The sequence below is a fragment of the Antennarius striatus genome, chromosome 18 (assembly GCF_040054535.1).
Source record: "Antennarius striatus isolate MH-2024 chromosome 18, ASM4005453v1, whole genome shotgun sequence".
Lineage (NCBI taxonomy): Eukaryota > Metazoa > Chordata > Actinopteri > Lophiiformes > Antennariidae > Antennarius > Antennarius striatus.
Window position 1 is genome coordinate 17,930,854 of NC_090793.1, and position 22,837 is coordinate 17,953,690.

At 39.4% G+C, this 22,837-nt stretch overlaps 2 protein-coding genes across 8 annotated transcripts in view; one reads left to right on the forward strand and one right to left on the reverse strand.

Annotated features, from left to right (window-relative positions):
- slmapa (sarcolemma associated protein a) overlaps positions 1-5,258 on the reverse strand; it is a 38,413-nt gene extending 33,155 nt beyond the window's left edge. For 2 of the 7 annotated variants that reach the window (XM_068341641.1, XM_068341638.1), the window contains exons 1-2: positions 5,148-5,257; positions 389-2,169 (exon numbers count right to left, since the gene is read on the reverse strand). In XM_068341641.1, coding sequence (XP_068197742.1) covers positions 389-586 — 198 coding nt within the window. In that variant the 5' untranslated portion in view covers positions 587-2,169; positions 5,148-5,257. Of the gene's footprint in view, positions 1-388; positions 2,170-5,147 lie in introns of all 7 variants that reach the window. The other 5 variants (XM_068341643.1, XM_068341640.1, XM_068341644.1 and 2 more) reach the window with 3 other exon arrangements.
- dennd6aa (DENN/MADD domain containing 6Aa) lies at positions 5,051-20,267 on the forward strand. The gene is made up of 19 exons (XM_068341646.1): positions 5,051-5,435; positions 6,532-6,570; positions 6,778-6,820; positions 7,856-7,968; positions 8,091-8,171; positions 8,853-8,958; positions 11,169-11,248; positions 12,118-12,177; positions 12,290-12,345; positions 12,546-12,668; positions 12,799-12,894; positions 14,058-14,152; positions 14,279-14,344; positions 14,450-14,514; positions 14,999-15,088; positions 15,253-15,416; positions 15,510-15,612; positions 15,711-15,785; positions 16,223-20,267. The coding sequence occupies exons 1-19, from the start codon at positions 5,205-5,207 to the stop codon at positions 16,352-16,354; spliced, it is 1,818 nt and encodes a 605-aa protein (XP_068197747.1). The 5' UTR covers positions 5,051-5,204; the 3' UTR covers positions 16,355-20,267.
- Positions 20,268-22,837: the final 2,570 nt, after the last annotated feature.

A 22,837-nucleotide genomic window follows, 5' to 3' on the forward strand; every position in this document is an offset into this window, starting at 1 on the left:
TGTTTCACAATCTAAAATTGAAGAAATCACCCCACATGCTGTCACACACAAATAAACAACAAGCAAGTCACACAGCTCATAATGGCAATATAAATTGTCCTTCTCAATAGGGGGACATTACCTGTGCATGACGGGGATCGAACGCTACCTTTCCTGAGGAAGGGAACACTATAGACTATTAAATCTGTCACAAAACTTGCAATGTGGAATGCACTCTTAAACTGAATCTGCGTATGAGCAACTGAGTATGAACAGAATTCACTCACGTCTCATTCCTGGGGTTATGTAGAAGATTTTATACTCAGTTTCAGCTGCGGTATTGGTAATTTATGTTGAGGGGGAAATGCAGTGATTAAATAAACTTGTTATAATCAATGTCTTAACTTACCTTACTGGTCTTGTGGTCAAACCAGACGAGGGCATGATTCCTGGACAGCACCTTGCAGTCAAATGTGGCATTGTTCTGTGCTGGCCGGCAACGAGCCACGGACCTGCCGATCTTGACTGGCTCATCCAGGTATACATGCCTCTCCTGGAATGGGTGTGAGTTGGGTCGGCAGGCAAATACAGCCAGTGCTGAAGGCATTGATTTTGGCTTGAGAGTATTACTCCAACCAGACACAAGGGATATGCTTTCTTGATCCAGAATGACAGCCTACTGTTACAATCCTCCAAGAATAATCCGGAATATCTTTGGCTTGTCTGCAAGCAGAACTGTTTGTCCTCTAAGCTTTTAGGCACAAATGAATAAACATTGTCCACTGTGTCCAAAAATCCAAATGAAAAATAAACCAGTGGGTGCAAAATAGACACGACATTACGTCCCCTGACCAAAGCTACATAACGAAACTTTAAATCTGACAGCAGGCGTTATGCATAGACCTAGGTGCCATGTATCAAGATATGCATAACTGAGCTGAACGCTGAAAGGCTGGCAAACAGCCCTCCACGTCCATCAAACTCTATGGCAATGAAGCAGTCAATGGAATCCAGTCAATCACACTTGAATTTTAGACCCCCTCGATAGCTACAGGTCACGACTACTCGTCAGATAAGTGATCAGTAATCGAAATTAATGCATATTGAAATAAAAAAAAACGAAGTTTTTTGGCTGTTTTAATTCGTGTCTTGCAGGAAGCTAATGATAGTTGAACACAATGTGCTACACACGCCAGCACAGTAATTTACACGCGATTAGCGTTTACTTATGCGTCATCGTTATTAGGAATACATGACATGTCACGATGCAAAGGACACAGAGAAACTTAGCTGGCTAACTAATGTTATTAATCCGACAAGAGTAATCCTTAAAGTCCGCTAACGACACCTAACACTGGACGAGAAAACACCTTAGCCTCATAGCCACTTCAGGTTCGCTGAGTAAATCATTTTAGCCTCTCATCTTCGGTAAAATAAAGTCCTCTGGAGGATTTGAAACACTCAAGCAGGGATGAAAGAGGTATTATCATGTCTTCTTGTGTCACTAAGATGCTAATTGGCTAGCTAGCTAATGGACTCTGTCGCTGCCAGTGTTTTCTGGCGCTGTACCAACTAGCTAGGCTAGGCTAGGCTAACAAACTTATCAAGAAGCCCCAATGTTTTATACCCACCAGTTGGCTTAGCTAGCAGAGGCGACATGCCATTTCTATCTCCTGTATGAAATATCGCAGAAAGCTAACCCCCGTCTTCTGCTACAACAAAGCCCCGAAAGTGGATGTTAGCATGTAGATGGTAGGCTAGTGGTTGAAGGACGCGACCAAAGCAGCTTTCCGGCTAACTGACAGTCAGGGCAGAGACCGACGCGGAAAAATCAAGGGAGTTTCTTGACTGCGGGTCCTTACGTATCACACCAGCCCGTTTAGCTTCCAGGAAAATACTAAGGGAAACACCGCCGGAAGTTGCTCTGTCGTCGTGTATCTCATCCCAGGTCGTACTTGAGGTGACGGTTTTGAGTTACAGCCGTCGCCTTCTTACAGTTTTCTGGGAGGAATCTAGAAGAAGTCCTTCTCTGCATGTCCGGGCCGCCATACTGTAACTAGAGAGCAGGTAGGCGGGGTGCGTTCAGGGCCCGCTCCGCAATCGCAACACCGCTGAGACGACTCAGAATAAAAACTAGTTCTGATTTATATCTCAGGAAGACTTTTACATCCTTCGGAAGACCATCGATATCTGTAAAAAAAAAGAAAAGAAAAGATAGGCATAAGAAAAAAAATTGACTTTACGTACTAAATCTTGATTTTTAGATATCGAGTCAAAAATCAGACGAGGTATGAAGTATGTAATTTTTTAAAATGTCCCGGTGTAAATTATTTCACAGAGGTGTAAACATCATAGCTGTGAAAAGTATATGAAATTTTTGGAATTTCATGGTTTTATGCATTCATTTGATGTGTGATCTTCATCTCAGTGAATGGTATTGATAAATATTATACAGTATATTGAAAATACTATATATAGCAGGATATAGAATATAGAATTCTGATCTTTCATGTCTGTATTGGGCTCATTCAACTACAATAACATCAAGCAGGTCTTCCTGTGGCTGTGAACCAAACCTGCATATTGTTCAAAGGGAATTTTTGACCATTCTTCCTGGTAGAGCTGCTGTAGCTGCTGCTATCATATAATTTGTGTACGGCTCCCATCCGGTTATTTCATAGCACATCTATTGGTTGAGATCTTTGTTCTGGCTTGAACACTCCAAAAGGTGTATTTTCTTTTCCTGAAGCACTTCTGTTGTGGACTCGATCTGGTGTTCTGGCACATGATGCTGCTGCATCACCCAACCTCAACAGGATTTCTGCTGACATAAAGACATTCTCATAATGTGAAGAATTTTTTTTTATACGCTTGAGATTTCATCCTCCCCTCATTGACTGCATGCTGGCCAAGCCCTGATGTAGCAAAGCAGGACCAAAATCACGATAAGACAGTTGGGATGATGTTTTCATTATGGTATGCAGTGCCCTTTTTACACCAGATGCTGCATTGTGTTCTTTCCATGTAGTTTAATTTCAGCTCCATCAGTTCACAAAATATTTTTCTAGTGCGAGGAGTGTCAACATACTCTTTCACATAAGGTATCAAGCTTGTAGCAATGTTCTCTTTAGCAAACAGTGGCTTCCTTTGTGGTATCCTGCTATGTTTACCTGATTGTTCAACGTTTTACGTACTGTAGACCCATGAACATACATGTTTACTGATGATTCTTTTTTTTTCTTCTTCAATGGTGAGTCTTTGGGTTATTTCTTACCAGGCCCCTTCTTCTCAGCAGAGCCACAGTAGTAGCCACAGTCCATAAGAGTCTCCATTTATAGATTATTTGCCAGACTGTATACTGGTGAATGTCTTAATTCTTTGGAATCACTTTGTGACCCTTTCCATCTTTTTGTATATGGACAATTTTTGGTTGTAGACACTTTGAAAGCTCTTTATGGTGAAGCATAACTCACATAATCACATGTGGAGCAAACTGAAAGCATTATGAATGGTTTTTATCAGGCTATGTAGCTCTTAGTCCACACATTGAAACTCTTTCTTAACAAAACCCCATGCTGTTTTTTTAAAAAGTTTTTTTTAGGTCATTAACTCAAGGGTTCATGAGTTTTTTCCACTTGTACTATGATATTTTTTATTGTTCTTCTTAATCCAGAAATGAAACATGAATTGCTTGTGTTTTTTAGGCACATGTTTATCAATCCCCTTGACTTAGATGAAGATCAGGTCACAATTATTAAACAGTAATGTGGAAACCATGAAATTCCAAAAGGTTGACATACTTATTCCTCTCACTGCAAATCCATAATGTATGTACTGAGTGATCTGGAAAGTAAATTTGTCTCAACCAGTGAAAATTTGCACTTTTTAAACGTGTTTATTGATGCTATAATATTCCTGCTGTCAAGAATGGATACAGATACTTTTCTGTTATTAGGATTATAAAGATAAAAAAATGTAAATGTTCATGTTTGTTGCCTCAAGAACACTGAGTTCATGAACTACTGTGCTCCTATTTTTTCAGTATCTGTTGAATTTCTTTCCACACAATATTTTTGATATTACCATTGTTAATGTTAAATATCAGGAGTACGATGACATAAATTTGATAAGATTCAAGTTTCTACTTCATTCACAATACTGTCCAGGTGATTTGATTTAAGACTGGAGGAGCAGTTGGCGTTGGATGACCTGGGGGAGATCGAATTCCGCTTATGGCTCCACAAATGTCGCTACTGTGTTCTGTTGAACCGACAGCTGAAACCAAGTCAGTTCTGAATGACTCAGTGGAGCAGTCGAGTACAAAATAATCAAACCACAATTTCTGACTAGTCCTCATTCTTGTTTCATTTGGTCACATTCTGATAGGAAATATAACAAAATCATACGTAATTAAATGTTTATAAGTATAAATTGTATCAATATGTTTGCGTTTTTGTTCAGAATCATCTGAACTATCATTTAAAATGGTTGCTTTTGCGTCATTATTGGGAACATTATAGATTTCTTTTGTTGGCTGGCTGGAAAAAAGATTTGATTAACAACCTAATTTGATGATTATTGGCGTAAATATATGATGTGCACTTTTGTTTTCTTGCATATTTTTGGAAGAAATACTTTTATTTATGATTAAACTACAAATTTAGGTAAAACATTTTTTTATGTCATATGTTTCATTAACAATCTTTTTTTAGTTTGAGAATATTTAAAATATTCTTGTAGCATTCACAACATTGTTGTCATATGTTATGTGATGCATAAATTGCATAAACATGCATAAATATGTATATTTATATTTATATAGTATTTATATTACAGCCTTACTCTTGAATGAAATTTACAGTATAATGTAATACAGTGTAATAATACAGTATTTACAGTATAATGATATATATATAATATTTCTTTATTATTTTATTATTATTTTCAATAGCTAAACTTTCTGTTGTCTTTTCCCTTCGAAAGGAGATTTTTATAGTGATCGAATACGGCCCAATATTACGTGATGACGTCTATATGAACTTTTCGTGACGTCAGCACGCTCCCGCCTCCGTCCGTGCTAGGTTTTGCTACTGTAGCGTACCGTTGTTTTCTCGCTGCTGTGCTATTATACTGAGGGGAAAAACACACGCAAATCACCGGAAACTTACCGAGAAAGCCGAAATCGTGCTTCGAGAGCGTCTGAGGATCCGTGTCGGGCCGGGGCCATGGCGCTGCAAGGCCCGGAAGAGCTGGGGGAGCAGGTCGATGAGCCGGAGGACCTGGACGACCAGGACGCTAGTAGCATCTCCCCGGCCGAGGAGATAACTCTTCCCCTGGTGTCCGGAGGTGACGAGGAGGCGGTGCAGGCGGTGCTGCTGCCGTGGGACCGCTTCTCCACCTGGCTGCATTGCCTCTGTGTGGTGGGGTTCGACCTGGAGCTGGGACAAGCGGTGGAGGTGAGAGAAACCGAGGAGCCGGGGACAGCCATGCCGTTAACAACTTCTTTACCCTGTGGCAGAAAATACTTGAGTGAGCAGTTATAAAAGGATCGGACTATTTCCTGGAGCGAAGTACACAAACCTGTCCATTAACAGTGTGTTGGTTTCTGCCTCCGGTTCATTTGTGTGTCACGGTGAAATCATACGTAAACAATACACTCATTATAAGAAGAAGCTAAAAAAATTTTTTTTTTGTAGAATAACCAGTTATTCAACTGCAGGTTGGTGTCTGTGGTAGATCAGATGAACAAAGTGTGTTTGTTTTCTGGAAGTTAGTCTGATCCAAAAGCATCACTGAAACCACTGAACTCAGTTTTAGGTTTAAACTTGTTTATAAAACATTTCAGATGAACTCTGCATGTGTTGATGAAGTTCTTTACAATCTATTTACACTTCTGTAAGACTTTACACTTTCTTTATTTCCACTTTCAGTTTATTTATTTTTTTAAAATTATAATCTATCATCAATAATTATTTGGACTGTCATGTTAACCATTTTATTTACAACCTTCTTGAGATATTAAGGACAAAAATGTCCACTTCAGAAAACTACTTAAACTTAAACTTTTACTATTAACATTTTTTCTGCATACATTTATGAAACAACTTCAGCTCTAGTCAAAACTACCAAACAAATTATTTGATTGTTGTTGTAAAACTGTTTTTTTTCCCCCATGTAGTTAATTATGAATGGCTGATTACAATTTTTTTTAAATCAGTCATGACTATATCAAAGATTAGTCAAAATCTTGAGTTGATCTATTATTACTTCTACTACTACTACTACTACTACTATACTACTACTATTATTATTGTGTTATCAATTAATTAATTGTAATGAAAGTAATGACGCACAGCTCCATAACCTAACTAATGAAATGACGTATTTTGTGCATAAAGCTGCTAACTAAAAGAAGTGCAACAAGGTGACTGACCACAGTAAAAAACAGAAGAAGACCTAATTACAAGAATTGGTAAAAAAGAGTCTTGTCTGTGATGGAAAACAGTTTCAGCCTCTGACGAGCTGCTGTGTAACGGTTCATCTCTTCTGCAGGTCATTTATCCTCAACATTCCAAACTGTCGGAGAAAGAGGTGAGTTGAAAAAGAATGGATTAGGATTCTGACTGTAGAACAATTACTTTAACATATGCAGTGTTTGTTTTTTTGGTAAATACATTGTGTGCTGATAAACACTGCCCACTAACTCTTAAAGGTCCTTAAAGTTTGTGTGTCATTTGCATTGGTTTTCTAAATCAAGCTGCAGAGGAGGAAAATCAATGGCATCTATGTTTCTTTCAGAAAATGAACATCTGCTACCTTTCCTTCCCTGATTCCAACTCAGGTGAGCTGATTAATGGTGCACCTTCTTGTCACTTCTGAGAAACAGTCATTGTTTCGTAAATGTTGTCTTTGGCTACTATGAGTAATTGTTATATGAGTTCTTTACTTTATAGGGTATGAAAAAAAAGTGTGAACAGTTATCTTCCTTAGAGCTCAAAGTGACATCTATAAGTTATTTATGGTCTCATCAACAATCTGTTAGAGGCTTCATCTGGCCACTAAAAGTTTGAAGAACTTTTTATTCCACGTTCAGGCACAATTTAGATTATTTTGTCTCTTAGTGGTTAATTTGGTGTTTTTGTTTTATTTTGAGACATGGTTTTGCAATTTTGCTATTTGTTACTTTTGTTTTACAATTACTGTTTTTTATGCTATATTCAGGATTAGAAGCAAATTGTCAGTGTAGCTATACTAAAGGATTGTACAACAGATCTCAACTTCAAGCTCCCTGTGTTGCACCAGCTTTATGAACCCATGAATTATCGACCATCAAAGAGCTCAGCGTGTCAGATGTGGAGTTGAGGAGTGGAGCTGCTCTGTTGTTTGGAAGCACGGCACCAGATATTTGTCTATCTTCTGTGAGGCAGCAGCAGGGCCATCATTTCAGACTAAAAAATAAAAGTTGTGTTTTATTTTCACATCGAGTACCACAGTTACTTTATTGCGATGTAAAGATGCAGAAAGAGTCACTGATGATGTGTTACTTGCAATTCTGACAAACGGAGGTGAGATAGTGATAATTGAATGTCACACAATTGCATATTGCGATGTCAGTGCCAAAAGGATATGTTGTGTATCCCTGGCGCCTTTGTATGTATTCTCATCTCAGACTCATAAATGTCAGATTGGATGAAAGACAATGAAAGTAAAAAGCCCAAATTCTCAGAGGTGGCCAGTGCCTGAACAGAATCAATGAATATTAAAATGTTCTGTTTTTACTGAAAGTTAAAGTTACATGAAAGTATGTGCAAAGGATGTAAATGGTGACAGCCATTATGCTCCCATGGTAACCACAACGTCACTGCTGTGTTTCCAGGTTGCCTTGGTGACACGCAGTTCTGTTTCCGCTTCCGTCAGGGTTCCAGCAGGAAGTTGTCACTGGGCTCCTTCCTGGAAACCAGTGACAGAGATGCACCACCCTGTTTGAAGGTTGGACATACACACACACACAACACACACATGGACACACACACTCATGATGTATCCTCCACATGTGATGTATGTGGTTGTGCAGTTTTGAACCAACCCGTGTGTGTGTGTTCGTTGTGCAGAGGGAACAGAGCCATTACTATGGTTACGTGTACTTCCGTCAGGTGCGAGACAAATCCCTGAAGAGAGGATACTTTCAGAAGGTCAGTGCCAGGCTGTGTTTCTGCTTCACTACACTGCAACATTCATGCACAAAGAATCAAACTCCAGAAAAGATGACATTCATTAATATATCTACTTGTTAACAGGATGCAGAACAGCAACACACAAACATCCTTAACATGTCAGATAACATCTTTATTTAGCTGATATTGTCTTGTTTTAGCTTCTTTATTGAGAGGTTTTGCTATATTTTCCTTTTTTTTAATCATTGAACATTTGCAGGAGTTAAGCTGCTACCAAACAAGACATTTTATGTACCTTAAAGAAAGAATTAAGAGAATAATTAATAATGTATGATAAATACTGACTGCAGCTCAGCCAATGAGTCTTAAACGTTTAATATATCTTATGTTAATACTTTCTTCATGTTTGCAATCCTAGCAGCTTAGTTCTACTGTACTGTACATTTTTTCCAAGTAGTGACACTCAATTCACTGTTTTCTTCTTTGTTGGTTTTATACGTGTCTGTTGGCCCCACATGATTGATCTCACACACACACAGACGGATTTCTCACATTGCTGTCTGAACTACAATTTCTTGTCTTTCTATATCTTTCAAACAGATGATCAACAGCTCAGCAGTTAGAGGTCTAAATGATGACATCTTAAATGAAAGTATTAATATTGTGTTCAAATACATTGTGTGGGTGTCTCTGTTCCAGTCCCTGGTCCTAATCAGCAGTCTGCCCTACGTGACCTTTTTCCACTCCCTGCTGAAGATCATGGCTCCAGAATACTTCGAGAAGCAGGAACCCTGTCTAGAGGCTGGTCAGTCTGATTACACTCCTGTTTGCGTAGCTGAACAACATTCATGCTGCGTTGTAGAATGAAATTGTTGCCCCAGGTTTTTCTTTTTTAATACTGTGAACATTACAGACAAATGAATCTGAATCTGGAAAGAGAGACTCAACCGTTTAGGAAAATTCTTCTGTAAGAATTTCAACAAATCCTGATTCTCTTGTAACGTGAAAGAGAAAGACTAACAGAGAGGAAGACAGACACAGAGAGAGAGAAAGAAAGCGACAGACAATGAGAGAGCAGGAGGAAGAGGGACAGACAGACCAGACAGAGTGAACAGACGCAGTTGGTGGATGGATGCATCAACTGAGACCGGATCTCGCTCTCGTTGGTGGAGTAAAGTCAAAACTTGTGTGTCCTCACGACTTTTGCATTTCTTTTCATACTTAATCATTGTTTACGTAACTTACTGTATATATAATTAATTACAGATAAAGTCAAAATGTCTGTTGGTTGATAAAAAAGTTTTTTTTTTCATAATTTAGGGGATTTGGGGCTTTTTTACCAGGCTTGAATGGATTAAAAATGATATTCACTATTTCAAATGGGGAACATTTATTTGACTTACCAGTTAAGTCAGGGAATGGATTAAACTCACATCTGGAGGTAGCAACTAGACAGTATAGTTTTTAGGGTTGTGTACTTGGAGATCACAGTAGATCCACCAAGACATTGGAAAATTACTGGAGGGGTATATGGAAAGAAGCCTCACACAACGCCGATACATAAAAGGCTCGTGAACCAGAGAAGAGAAGGCAGCAGCTTCTCAGAACAGGAATCAGTCACCATCTGAATGGCAGACATCCAGCGATGAAGAGCTGGGTAACAGCAGGCCCCAGTATGTTCCACACATACTGCTGAAGAGTTAACAGCGCTCCATGATCAACTGGCAGCACAGATGACTCGCCAAGAACGGCTAAGAAAGAGCAGAATACAGTATTTTCCACACTATAAGAATAAGCGTCAATGAATGGTCTATTTTAAATATTTTATCATATATAAGGTGCACTGGATTATAAGGTGCGCTGTCGGTTTTTGAGAAAATTAAAGGCTTTCAGGTGCTCCTTATAGTACAGAAAATGCTGTAGTCCTAATTATGAAGGACCCCTTTAACGAACCTGTACCATGTCTAACTATTTGCCGATGCCATTTCTTTTTACGATACTATTCATTCTATTCCAAATCACAAAAAGAAAATTCATCAAATTAATACCTCCATGACTTGAATAGAATAGACGGTGAATAGAAATATTAGACTAGAAACATCTGCAAACTCAAAACGCTTACTGTATAAAGTGAGACGTGCTTGAACGTTTGCTTTCCTGTGATTTACTGAACTAATATTTAGTTCTATCATCATTGTTTCTAAGAACTGCTTCATATTTGTGTTAAATGCATTTAATGAACTCCAGGAAAGTTGTGAAGTGGTACTCTAGCCCAGGACAATTCGCATATGATTTGATTTTGCATCAGAAATGACTTTTTTAATGTCACCCCACAAATATTCCATTAGAGTCAGATCCATTATGGACGGGCCACTGCCATGCTTCAATCCCATCACAGTGGACTCTGTCTTGAATTCAGGGGTGGGGGGGGGTCATGTGCTGTACTGTGTGTGGATGTTTGATCCCAAAGGAACAATCATGCTTTCGTCAGTCCACAAAAAACAAAACGTTGTGCCATCTTTCTTTGGGACATTAAACGTGGTCTTTGTCAAACTGTAAACTCTTCAGCAGGTGGTTTTTAGTGCAGTGGTGCTTTGTGGGAGTTTCTTGCCGATAGTTTCAGTTCATATACGTAAATTCTCACTGTTACACTACCCACAGATACTTTCTTCCTTCTTTCTTGGAGGTGATCATTGGAGTCTTTGTCACTTTGTCAAGATGAGAGATAAAGTGTGACTTGTTCCCAACCGGGGAAATTTTTTCCCAATGACTCTTCTTTGATCGATTTTCTTCCACGTTTTCCTGGTGTTCGTTAGCCATTTTTGAACATTTCAGATCATTTTATCAGAGTAGCATTTTCTGCACCTCTTTATATGTTTTCTCATCTTCAATCAATTTTTTTAATAGAGAGTGAGAAAAAGAGAGACAGACAGAGAGAGAGAGAAAGCAAGTGAAGAGCTGATGAATTTGGAATTCTGATTCAGATCACTGCTGTTTTTTGGATTCTGTCAACAGCTTGTAACGACATAGACCGCTGGCCAACGCCCCATCCTGGAAGAATTCTCACACTACCCATAATGGGTGTGGTCATTAAGGTACACACACACACGCACGCACGCACACACACACACACACACACACACACACACACACACACACACACACACACACACACACACACACACACACACACACACACACACCATGTTTCACTCTTGTTGTCATTACATGAACATATAGTACATGAATTTATTTCATAGCCCTAACTATTACTAACACAAACCTTTTGTCCTTCACTAAACTATTCACCCTCAAAAGAAATGGTTGACAAAGTGCTTTTCTGTCCTTCCTCGCATGTGATTATGTGAACAAATATGTGTCACCACATTGTGACTAATGTTTGTACACACACAGTGAATGAATGGATGGAGATCAGCACACACACGTCACTCACAGGAGCAGCTTCAATGGATTTCGTCATCTGTTAAGTGTTTTATCTGACAGTTGACCGTTGAACCCACTCCAATACTGAAAATTAGAGTAAATCGCACTGTTTGTTCACATTATTGTTCAAACAAGTAACACGATGCCCAAACACTTGACTGAGTAGTTCATCCTTGCATCTTCCTTCTATATCTTCTGAAGTAGAAGCAAACCTGTAGTATCTGCTGCTGGCAGTGAGATGGAATATGCATACTGGTGCAGGTCTCTGAATTGGACCACATGATCAAGTCATTTGGAGGGTGGATCATTATTGATATAAGCTATTCCACTCACCAAATGTGTGATCTCTACTTACTTCACTATTACTGTTGTATTATAAGGTGAAAAAAGAGGTGGGGCAATGTCTCTGTAATTTGAAAACTGAAGAATTAGAATTCTAATTGGAGCATTTATTGCAATAATAGTACATTTTAATCTTGTGTTTAGTTTTTCTGGGTGTTTACTGTATGTCTTGCTGCAGGTTCGAATCCCAACTTGTTACGACAAACCAGGAACCTTGCAGCTGGTCCAGTCCTCACAGGTGAACACAGGAGCAGCGTTCTGAATTGAAGATCTGACTCGTCCAGTATTTGCATGTGTTTCTTAATCTGGACACGGGATTCTTGAACTGAACCCATGTGTCTGATTTTCAGAGTGACAGTCAGGTGTCCATAGTGCTTCCAACCATCCATGAAGTCGATCTCTTCAGGTGAGTAATGCATTTGGTTATCATATTGATCACAAATGCTCTTGAGAAGAAAGAAAAGAGAGAGGTTTTTTTTAAATATCGCAGCCAGTTGTGTTGAGGACTGTTTGACTTCTGCCACCTTTCTGTCAATCATTGATTTATCTGTAGTATGTTTTGAAACCCAACAACATTCTCTATGGACGTGTTCTCTGTTTGTCCAGGTGTTTCTACCCGGTCTTCTTCCACATCCAGATGCTGTGGGAGTTGGTGCTGCTGGGAGAAGCACTCGTTGTCATGGCGCCGTCACCAGCAGAGTCGTCCGATACTGTGTTGGCGTTGGTTAGGTTAGTTGGTCGGGATTGGGTGTCGACCGGATAGTTTCTATCAGTGGTAGTAACGATGGAGGTGTTGGTTCTGTTGGTTCTGCTGCTGTTCTCTGCTCATTACCCAGGATTCTCTGCTCTGTCCCTGCAGTTGCATCTCTCCTCTGCGTTACTGCAGCGACTTCCGACCGTACTTCACCATCCACGACAGCGAGTTCAAGGAGTACACCACCAGAACGCAGGCTCCGTGAGTAACCATGACCCAGCATTCCCTGCTGCTCCTGCTGAATGTTAATCCATTGATGGGTTTTGATGGCTTTAGCTACTAAATCCTGAGATTTGAACCAATGACCTCATGGAAAATACCTGTTCCTGAGAGATTTGAGGTTGCGTAGGTGTGACACATACATAGCATGCACTTGATGATGCATACGGCAGTACTAGTGAGTTGTGAGAGGCAGAGTAGACCAGCTGTTACCAGTGGGGTTCTGGGATGTGATTTATGTAGGTTTTGTCATCCTAGACATGAAGAACCACCAGAGGTTCTGCTGTTTTTTACACCTGCCCAAAACCTTCACTGTGACCTCTCACCTAAACATCCTGTATGTTTGCTGATAGATGAGATCACGACCTGTGGTTATGTAGTCAGTTGATGTTTGTTCAAAGGTCAGCTGATATTTTACCAAAGGTAACGACAAAAACAGCAGCGGTGGTTTTGTAAAAACAGGAGCATGAACAGTGAACCCTGTAATAAAATAAAATTTTGAACTTGAAACCTTTAAACTATGATCTTTGTGAATCTGAATCATTTATTTTCATGAGTTTTAGCATCTGAATGTTAAAACATTTTGCATTTAGCTGGACCTAACTCCTCGCTGCCTATAGATGGTTTAAGGGGAACCATTTCTACTTGAAACCACCACTAGGGACATATTGTGCTTTGCCCAGTTATCGATTGTTTGTACATTGAATCTGTGGAGGAGCCACTTGTCCATCAACACCAAAGAATCTGCATTTAACCGAGAATTTTTTCCGTATTCATATCTGATAGACAGATTGAGAGGCTGGAGATGTGATGCAAACCATCCACAAGCATCTCACTTGTCTGCAGGAAATTTATAACTTTTATTTATGCTTGTTGCACATGGCAGCAGGCAAACACGGGTGAAATAACAATGGATTTTTTCAAAGTAATTATTGGTTATTTAGTCATGAGAGGTTTGTGTTGTCTTGATCAGAAATGAAACTTTTACCTCCAGAAAGAACGAGACTGGAGCTGTAGTTCCTCTCTTTCCTTGTTGCTCTGTTCTCTGGACGACGGCTGTGTGAATCCGGCTTGTTGTTCCTGTGATACAGCTGGGTAAGCTGTGTTGGTGCTAAAGTTGTGTGTGGTCCATATCTGTCCCGCAGACCATCCGTTGTTCTGGGAGTGACCAACCCCTTCTTTGCTAAAACCCTGCAGCACTGGCCGCACATCGTCCGCATCGGAGACATGAAGCAAGCAGGTGCATAAGATGGGTAGCAGTCATTCCAGTGTTACTGGGAGATGAACTGGTACCAGTCAGACCAGCCCTTTACTATTTATGTGTGTTTATTACAAATAATAATCCTCTCTGCTTTCCATATCCCAGGAGAGGTGGCCAAGCAGATGAAAGTCAAGAAACTGAAAAACCTCAAAACTCTGGACTCTAAACCTGGTAGATACAAAACCCAGATCACACATCCATGTTGTCATTAGGCTCTCCAACAGGGGGCGCTGTTCATGCGTTCAGTTCATCTTTTCGTGTGTGTGTGTTTTGCAGGTGTATACACTGCTTACAAACCATACCTAAACAAAGATGAAGAGATCATCAAACAGCTCCAGAAGGTAAAATTGGTCTCTTCTAATTGGTCCACTGATCCTCATCCTCCAGACGTTTCCATGTCAACAGGATTAATAACCTTCACTGGGCAGAATTCATTGAGATTTAACCTTTGGTTTTGTAGGATACTTGAAGGTGCAAATCTCATAGAGATGAGAGTTTCTTGATTTTTAGTTTCTGTCTTCTTTTTATGTTCATGTTTGCTGACATTCACACACCTGTGATTGGACCGATGGTCCATCCCCATTAGCAACATTTTTCACGTCTGCATGTAAATACAAGATAGTTAGTAATTCCAACTTAACATTATTTATTTTCTTTAGTTTTATTTAACAAGTTACTTTGCAGAATAATTTTAAGCCAAGTCTGTCATGTTTTACGTCTGCTGAATGTGTTTATTAGCATTTTGTATTGATTTTTGTACACAGCAGGCTTTCAGGTAGGTGTTTGATATTCTACTGGGATGTTTCTCTTTTTTTTGTGTCACAGGGTATTCAACAGAAGAGACCCTCTGCGGCCCAGAATGCAATTCTTCGCCGCTACTTCCTAGAGCTAACACAGAGCTTCATCATTCCTCTGGTGAAATCTTTATTGTGATCAATTCTCTGTAGCTCTAGATGGGCTCCTGGTGTTGTGTAGAGCAGTCTTTCTTGTGTGTTGTTCAGATGTAAATCTCCGGCTTACATACAAATAGCAGTTACTTGATTTAAAACAGTAATGAAGCTTTGGTTTGTGTGACGCAGGAGCGGTACGTGGCCAGTCTGATGCCTCTGCAGAAGTCCATCAGTCCCTGGAAGAGTCCTCCCCAACTCAGACCTTTCATCCAGCAGGAATTCATGAAGACGCTGGAAAAAGCTGGACCTCAGCTCACCTCCAGACTGAAAGGGGACTGGCTCGGACTCTACAGGTCTGCTCAGAGCTAGATCACCACGTGTCACGCTGTGTTGTGAAAGTGCTCTGTATCTCTGGCATCACGGGTGTTTTCCTTCTGTGTCTGAAGACATTTCCTCAAATCTCCCAACTTTGACGGCTGGTTCCGCAGCAGGAGGAAGGAGATGATGCATAAACTGGAGGCTCTGCACCTGGAGGCGCTGTGTGAGGAGGTAAGGAGGAAGACTACACAAATTCTGCTTAGGATTTGATTGACCTGGAAATCTCTGATTCTACATTAGCATCCTTCTATTTGATTGTATGTCTGCAGGATCTGCACCAAAGGGTCCAGAAGCACTCTGAGGTGGAGACTGTCGATCTGGTTTTGAAGCTAAAAGATAAACTGGTCAGTATGAACTCATCCTGGGGGGTGGCAGTTGGCATGACGACAGCATTATCCTGCTGTGAAGAGATACACATTGGACTGTGTGTAGCTTGTCTGTGTGATGGTATCATACTGCATCCACCCTTGGGTGATTCCTCCATATAAACATGCACAAGCATGTTTCTACAGTAGCTTTAAAGAGACAAATCCACACTGGCCCCAGAGAAGAGAACGTATTCTTTTTGGGTGAGAATCAGAATTCTATTTGAGAGTGGAATTTGGTTTAACCATCAATTGACTGCTAAACGTCTGAGGGTGTAGCTGTAGCTCAAGTCTCTTCCTTTAACAGCAGCTACTAAAGCAGAGTTCTCCCACCAGTTACACCCCCTTGAATGTTGTCTCCATGGGTTCAGCCATTCGTCTATCTGATGGACACTTTCTGCTGCTTCCTGCTACAGAGCCAAGCAGAGAAGGAGCAGCTGCCTGTCCGTCCAGGGACCACGGCCAAGCTGAGGGCCCACATCGAGGCGGTCATCCTGTCCCTACCAGAGGACTTGCAGGCCATCCTCCACAAACCCTCTGCACCCTGATTTTTAACCCTTCGGCATGCAGTTCTAACCCGCTCTGAGCTCGTCTGCAACTCTGTGGGTCGACTCGTTCGACGGTTCGTCCAGATTGGACCCCTGTTTGAGGACCTCCTCTGGTTGGACATGGAAGCACATCAATACCAACTCAGCTCCAAATTATTCCAATTTGACTCCCCCCCCCCAAAATCCAACCTTGGTTCAAATTCCTCCTCTTTTTTAGAATCTCCAAACCAGTGCTGGTGGGGCGTCAATGGATTTCAATCATGTGTCCGTCAGTGGTGATGTGGTATTCAACCGATCGGCTGGACCAGGAGGACACGTCGCGGTGTGTCTGAGGGAAGATGAGCCCAGCTGACCCCTGATCCTCTGCATTTTTACCACCTGTTACACATTTTTTACTTTATTTATCTTAACGATGGTTAGCTGCAGACGGGCAGGATTTTGTCCTTTTTTTTTTAAAGAAGTGCACTTCATCGATGACCTACCAGCGTGCCCTTCACACACTCATACGCACACACTGTTATGCAAACTAACTGAACAAGCAGTGCTTTCAAACTAGGTTAATACTGACATGCTAAAATACATAAACACCACTGATGTTACTAATCGAAAGCACAGGTAGCTGCTCATCTCTGGTTTGTCAGGGGGCCCTCAAGCTGCTCAGACTCTGTATCCGAGTCTGAAGTCGTATTTCAGCATCCTTGAAATGTTGGAAAGTGTTTGCGAGTGTTGTCATAATGGTGACGTATTTTCTGATGACTGAATCCAAATCTTGTTACAGTTTTTATTCTCCGAATGACTGAGCTCCTCTGAAGGTTGAGAGTCTCTCTGGGCCGGAAGCTGAAGAGTTAGAAGCGTTCAAATATGAACTGATTAGTTCTGTAAAATAATATTTGTCGTTTCTTATGATACAAGTTACAAAATGAATAACTTACCATTAAATGATCATGAAAATATTTTATTAAATCATTTTTATTGACTTTGTGTCAATATCTTTTCCCTTTTTATTATTTATGAATTATTATTTTGATGGAAATAGATTTTATAGCCGTGCCTCTCAGTTGTTTTCTGTTAAGCCCTCCTAAGAATGTAGAAAGCATTTTTCACCCTTTGCCACACACATACACACACACACACACACAAGTGTGTGTGTGTCTGTGCACTTTTGTGCAAACCCCCCCCCCCACACACACACACACACCACAGCAGGGGAGCTAATACTCCTTACACCAAGTTCTAATAATGTGAGTTATTAATGGTACACTACATGCTGACGTGAAAGCGCTGCTGTCACCTACTGTCTGGGATGTGCAATGACATTTATTCTAGCAAAGCAATGGAAACGCAAACGTATAGTTTCGCCATGCACGTTCCCCCGGGGTCACACGCGTGATTTGAGAATCAGTGATTTATGGAATTTAAAAAAAAAAAAAAGATTCTCATATCAATTTTAAGAATGGAAGAAAGATGAAGAAAGATTGATTGTGGATTAGAGAGGAAATATCTGCAATGGTATGAGTTTTGTAACATGTTGTGTAAGTCATTCAGACTGAGCTGTGTGTTAGGAAGACTAAAAGCTAAAGGAGTTTTGGCTCATTTTATAAATTGGACTGAAATAGCCATGATCCTTGAATCTAACTTTATCATTCTCTCCATGTTGACTTGAAACGGAACACTAAAACAGTTGCCCAACTCTCTTAATGCTGCTGAATTTCCTCTCCTGACATGAAGCAACTCTGAGAAACTTCCTCCTCAGGAATCCTCTGTCTGCAGGCAAATGTATGACTAAGTTCTGTTTTCCCTAAGTGAGACAACCAGCATAAAACTTGCAACCAAGCCAGCAGCAGACACCTGAAAATGAGTCCAAACCGATTCTCAGATGAACTGAAGTACCACAAGTCCGTTGTTTTTAGCTCATTCATTTATGTTTTCTCCTTTTCCTGGTTCAGATCATATCAGTGGCTCAGGTCAAGCTGTAGTGTTAAATGCCTTAACAAGACGAACAAAAGTTAAGCTTTGGAAAAAGAGGAATGTGATTTCAAGAGGTTTCTGGGGCTGAAACTGTTAAATGTTGATCTTCGAATGGTAGAACATTCCTCTACAACTAACCACATAAAAAAATGAACAAACTGCATATAATAACAGCAATGACATGTTCAGTTGCAATATGTTTGTTACTATTTTCAGTGTTTCTCTTAACTATGACGATTAACCATGATCAGTTTGTGATTGGTTCACACATGACTGCTCAGCCACTAATGTCAGAGGGGTCTAGAGTTAAAATGATGGATTTCTGTTTTTGTTGCTTTTCTGTTTAACACGAAATTGTTTGCCTGTATGTGAAGTTAAAAGAGAAATAGCAAAAATATGCTGGTTGGAAAAACCTTTGACATCCTACGGTTGGGCAGCCATCTAAGTTTTATATTTGTAAAATGACTTTTATTATAACTTTTTTTTTTATGGGGGCCTATTCTCTGATTCCACTCAGGAGAGAAAGATTTTTGTATATAATGGTTTAAAGTAAAACAATGTCCTAAATATGATGTACTATAGTTATTTTATTACAGCAGATGTTTGACTATACAGAAATGTTGTATATAATGTTCATGTACTTGAATCACAGTGTCCTTCAGACAGCTCAACATTTCGTATTTATAGTTTGTTTGCAGACACTGGAGAAACGCATTTCTGTTTACAGTATATATGACTGATTTTAATGAATATACTTACATTCCCTTAAATTCAAAATATCTAGTAAGTTACAGGCTGTATTGTCAGAAAACACTAATATTTACAAGAAGGCACAAAAACTTTTAAGTTAAAATAAAAAAGTGACACCTATTTTTTCTGCTCTTAAAAACAGTTTCTTAAAGAAAAAAAGAAGATGAAAGAAATACTGTATACTGGAGTACGAAAAGTACTCCAGATTGCAGTGTAAACTGAAACATTCACATTCAAATGCTGCAGCATGACTTCAACTATTACTACTTTAAATAGTCACTCGGTATGTCATCACCCGCTGTAGTACACCATCATGTATTTGTTCATTATGTTATAACCTTGTTTGCAAAGTAACTACCAACAAAAAAAAAATGTGATGAAGTAAAGGGAATTGTTAACATTAAACATCGAAAGGTATTAGTAAAACTAAAGTACTGCATGTGAATATAGCCCATTTCAAAAACAAAGCCACAGTAAAGCAAAATACTGTGATTAAACTTAAAAATTTGAATTGTATAAAAATAGAAAAACCTATGAAGTAGCAAGTAAATTTATATACTCATGTACATTATATTAATAATTATATTATGAAGTATAACACTAGTTATGCTCCAGCTAGCTACTAGAGACCTTAGAAGGGCAGCGGTGGCGACAGTGGTGGCTGTCAGGAACAAATGCTCCAGTTACCAACTCACCAGTGTCTGCAAACACCCGCTCAAAACCATTTTGCCAGCTTTAGTTTTTATATCCAGTGTGTCAGCGAGCGTAAAAATTATCCATCATCTTACAGGAGCATTCATAGTTTACCAGTTCATTTACTGCTTCAATTTATTTTTCTGTTAAACTGTCAAAATAACATTATGTTTGGAAAAAAAAGAAGAAGACATTCTACAAATTTTGAACCTCGAATGTCAGCATATGCTATGTCTTAGTCAGACAGTTTGTGTTTTTGTTCTTCATTAAAACCACTAGACAAAATCTCTGATGGACTACAGGGTAATAAAGTACCAACAGCGTCCTACGAGGGATGAAATGAATCCTATCTTGTTTTCATGTGATGCCTTAGATTTAACTGTTTATCAGAGTTCTGATAAACATGATTGTTGTGACTTGAAACTGAATTATAATGACAAAGTCACACACAGTTAGCAGTTAGCTGTGTGCTATGTTACCAATAAAGCTGCAGGCAAACTCACCCAAACAGCCAAGTAGATCCACATCTGGTTGTTTCAGCCTTTCATGCCATAGCGTAAGACTTCACAATCATCTTTATTTTCAGATTATTTTGGTAGTCGTGGTTTTTGACAGTCTAATAAATCCTGTAGGTCATCAGGAGGAAGAAACTGCTGTGAAGCCCCATAAATGTTAAGTGGACAAAAATATGTCGCGTTGACTTTCTGTCAACCATTTCTTTAATATTTAAAACAGAATACAGAGTCCAGCAAATAAGGCATGTACTGTAAAAACGGCAAAAATATTAAATAGCGTAGTAATGTTTACATCATCATCTTACATTGGGAGGTCAGGGGTCATCACAAAAAGAGTACACAATCAGACTGGTACACAGTGATCAAGTGAGTTCAATCCCACATCAATAAGTAAAAACTAAGTAAAAAGAGAAGTCATCCCACCTTTTTCTTTTAACTCTTCTCTATTCAGATGAGTTCCGCTGCATGTTGCAAACAAAACAGAATAGCAGCATTCCAAACCGCTGTGAATACTGACGAACTTTAACCCGTGTCTTTCTTCCCTAAATCAAAGGAAGCATCTTCAGATCCTGCTGCTCTGGCTCAGAGGCCTGAATGCTGTCTGTTCATCTTCCTCACTAGTCTGAACCAAGATTAATGTGAGTTATTTGTTAAGGTAATTGTTGGGTAAACTGTCTATCTCTGACTAACACACACTTACCAGTTGTAGGCTTTCAGCAATGCCCCAGGCCAGAACAGGAAGGAGGTGATAAAAACAAGCACAGGAATGGCTAGAATCCCTCCCAATAACATGATCAGCTCCATCCCTGCAGGCTGCAAACAAACAAACTGTCAGTTCTGCATTTAATTCGGGTTCTGTCTTGATCATAACTTAGCAAATAGACTGGAATCAATGGGAAACTGGACTGATCTCAGAGGAACCCAGGGGAGACCAGGGTTCCCTTTTTTCTCATTTGCAGTGGAAACAAATTCCACTCCTACATGTTCAGATGCTCAAAGTAGAAGAACAGAAATACTCCATTTCAGAGGCATTGCACCCTGCTGGGGTGAACCAAAGGTTTCTACCAAGTGTGAGAGAAAACATCACATCTCCAAAATGATCACAGGATGTCACAGGCCTGCAACAGAAGACGTGTTTATTTCGTTTTCATCAGTGTTGGTTTACAGTACCTGTCCGATCCCACTCCTCTGTCACTGTGAGTAGTAATGCTTCCTCTAACACCTTGGACACTTATAGTGATGCAGTGGGTTGGAGCTTGCTTCAGCTAACGTCACTGATTACGTTCGAACCGCTTTCCTTGTGAAAGAGTGTTTTCTAAGGCGGGTGAAGTTTTTTACAAAAAAAAAAATCAAAAAAAGAAATCAACGGAGCACTTCTTTTGTGCAAAAAATGTTGTTCCTCAATAAAAACACCTGAGTTACACAATCATTAAGTTCACTAAGCACACTGTCATGTATAAAACAGTTAGTACACCAACAACAATCCCAAAGAAAATATGAATAACAAGCATTTGAAGCTTTATTTTATTTTATTCCTTTTGCTTCATGGGTGGAATTTTTACATAAAACACTGTTGTAACACGAAATCATTTGACTAATTGCCACATTATACTGTAAATTGCTATGTTAATAAGTATTATTATGCAACCGCTACGCGCCCCACATATGCACAAAAGAATAATGGTGGTATTATGAATTATGGTTGTGTAAATCGGTATAACCAGTGGAAATTTGTAAATCATGAATTGCAAAATTGTAAATTTATAAATGTATATTACTTCTCTACTTCATACGATTTATTTTAAAACTTTGCTACTTCTTCACAGGAGAGTCATGAGAGTCAAGTTTCTCATCAGAGAGAACGCTATTTACTATGTATGAGTGAGACCAGAAGAGCCTGTTATACGTGGTGATTAGAGACCAAGTTAGTCATGCGTTCTTTTAAAGTTTCCCATCCAGTCACGTGAACGAGTCAATTCCAAGGCCAAAAAAAAGGAGAAAGGATATTTTAAAGGACAAGTCAAAAGTGTCGACACAACCTGTGACTTTTGATTCTGTATAAGACGAACTTACACATTAATATAGTACATTAATATACTGTACTTATAAGCCAAAAGCAGTTTTTCCTCGTTTCTACAAAACTGTCTGGGTTTTTCTTAAATGTGCATGTGAGTATGCATTAAAAGTAAAGTAAATGTTATCATATTAATTATCATAAAATGAAAATCTAACATTGGAAATATTCAATGTTAAAACAACATTAATGAACTTGAGGCAGTTACAGAAACACTATGACACGCTCCTGCCACCTAGTGTGTCGACATCGTTGTGTGTTTTCTCCTGGGTCGTCCTGTTTTTGAATGTTTCAGGTATCAGAATATGAGGGACAGTTTGAGTCCAGCTGTGGTCAGGTCGTTGTCTTGCAAAATGTTTTGTGAATGAAATAGTGAGTAAGAAGTAAGGAAATAATAAGAACTAAAAAATAAAGGACTAAAATTAATTCTAATGATATATAATAATGTCCTTAATATATAACATAATACAATGTTTTTTGGAG

Excerpts from the sequence above, each read along its gene's own strand:
- dennd6aa (XM_068341646.1), top strand. The coding sequence starts at position 5,205 with ATGGCGCTGCAAGGCCCGGAAGAGCTGGGGGAGCAGGTCGATGAGCCG. Across the intron at positions 15,089-15,252 it reads AGAGCTTCATCATTCCTCTG|GAGCGGTACGTGGCCAGTCT; the intron begins GTGAAATCTTTA and ends TGTGTGACGCAG. Across the intron at positions 15,613-15,710 it reads TGGAGGCGCTGTGTGAGGAG|GATCTGCACCAAAGGGTCCA; the intron begins GTAAGGAGGAAG and ends GTATGTCTGCAG.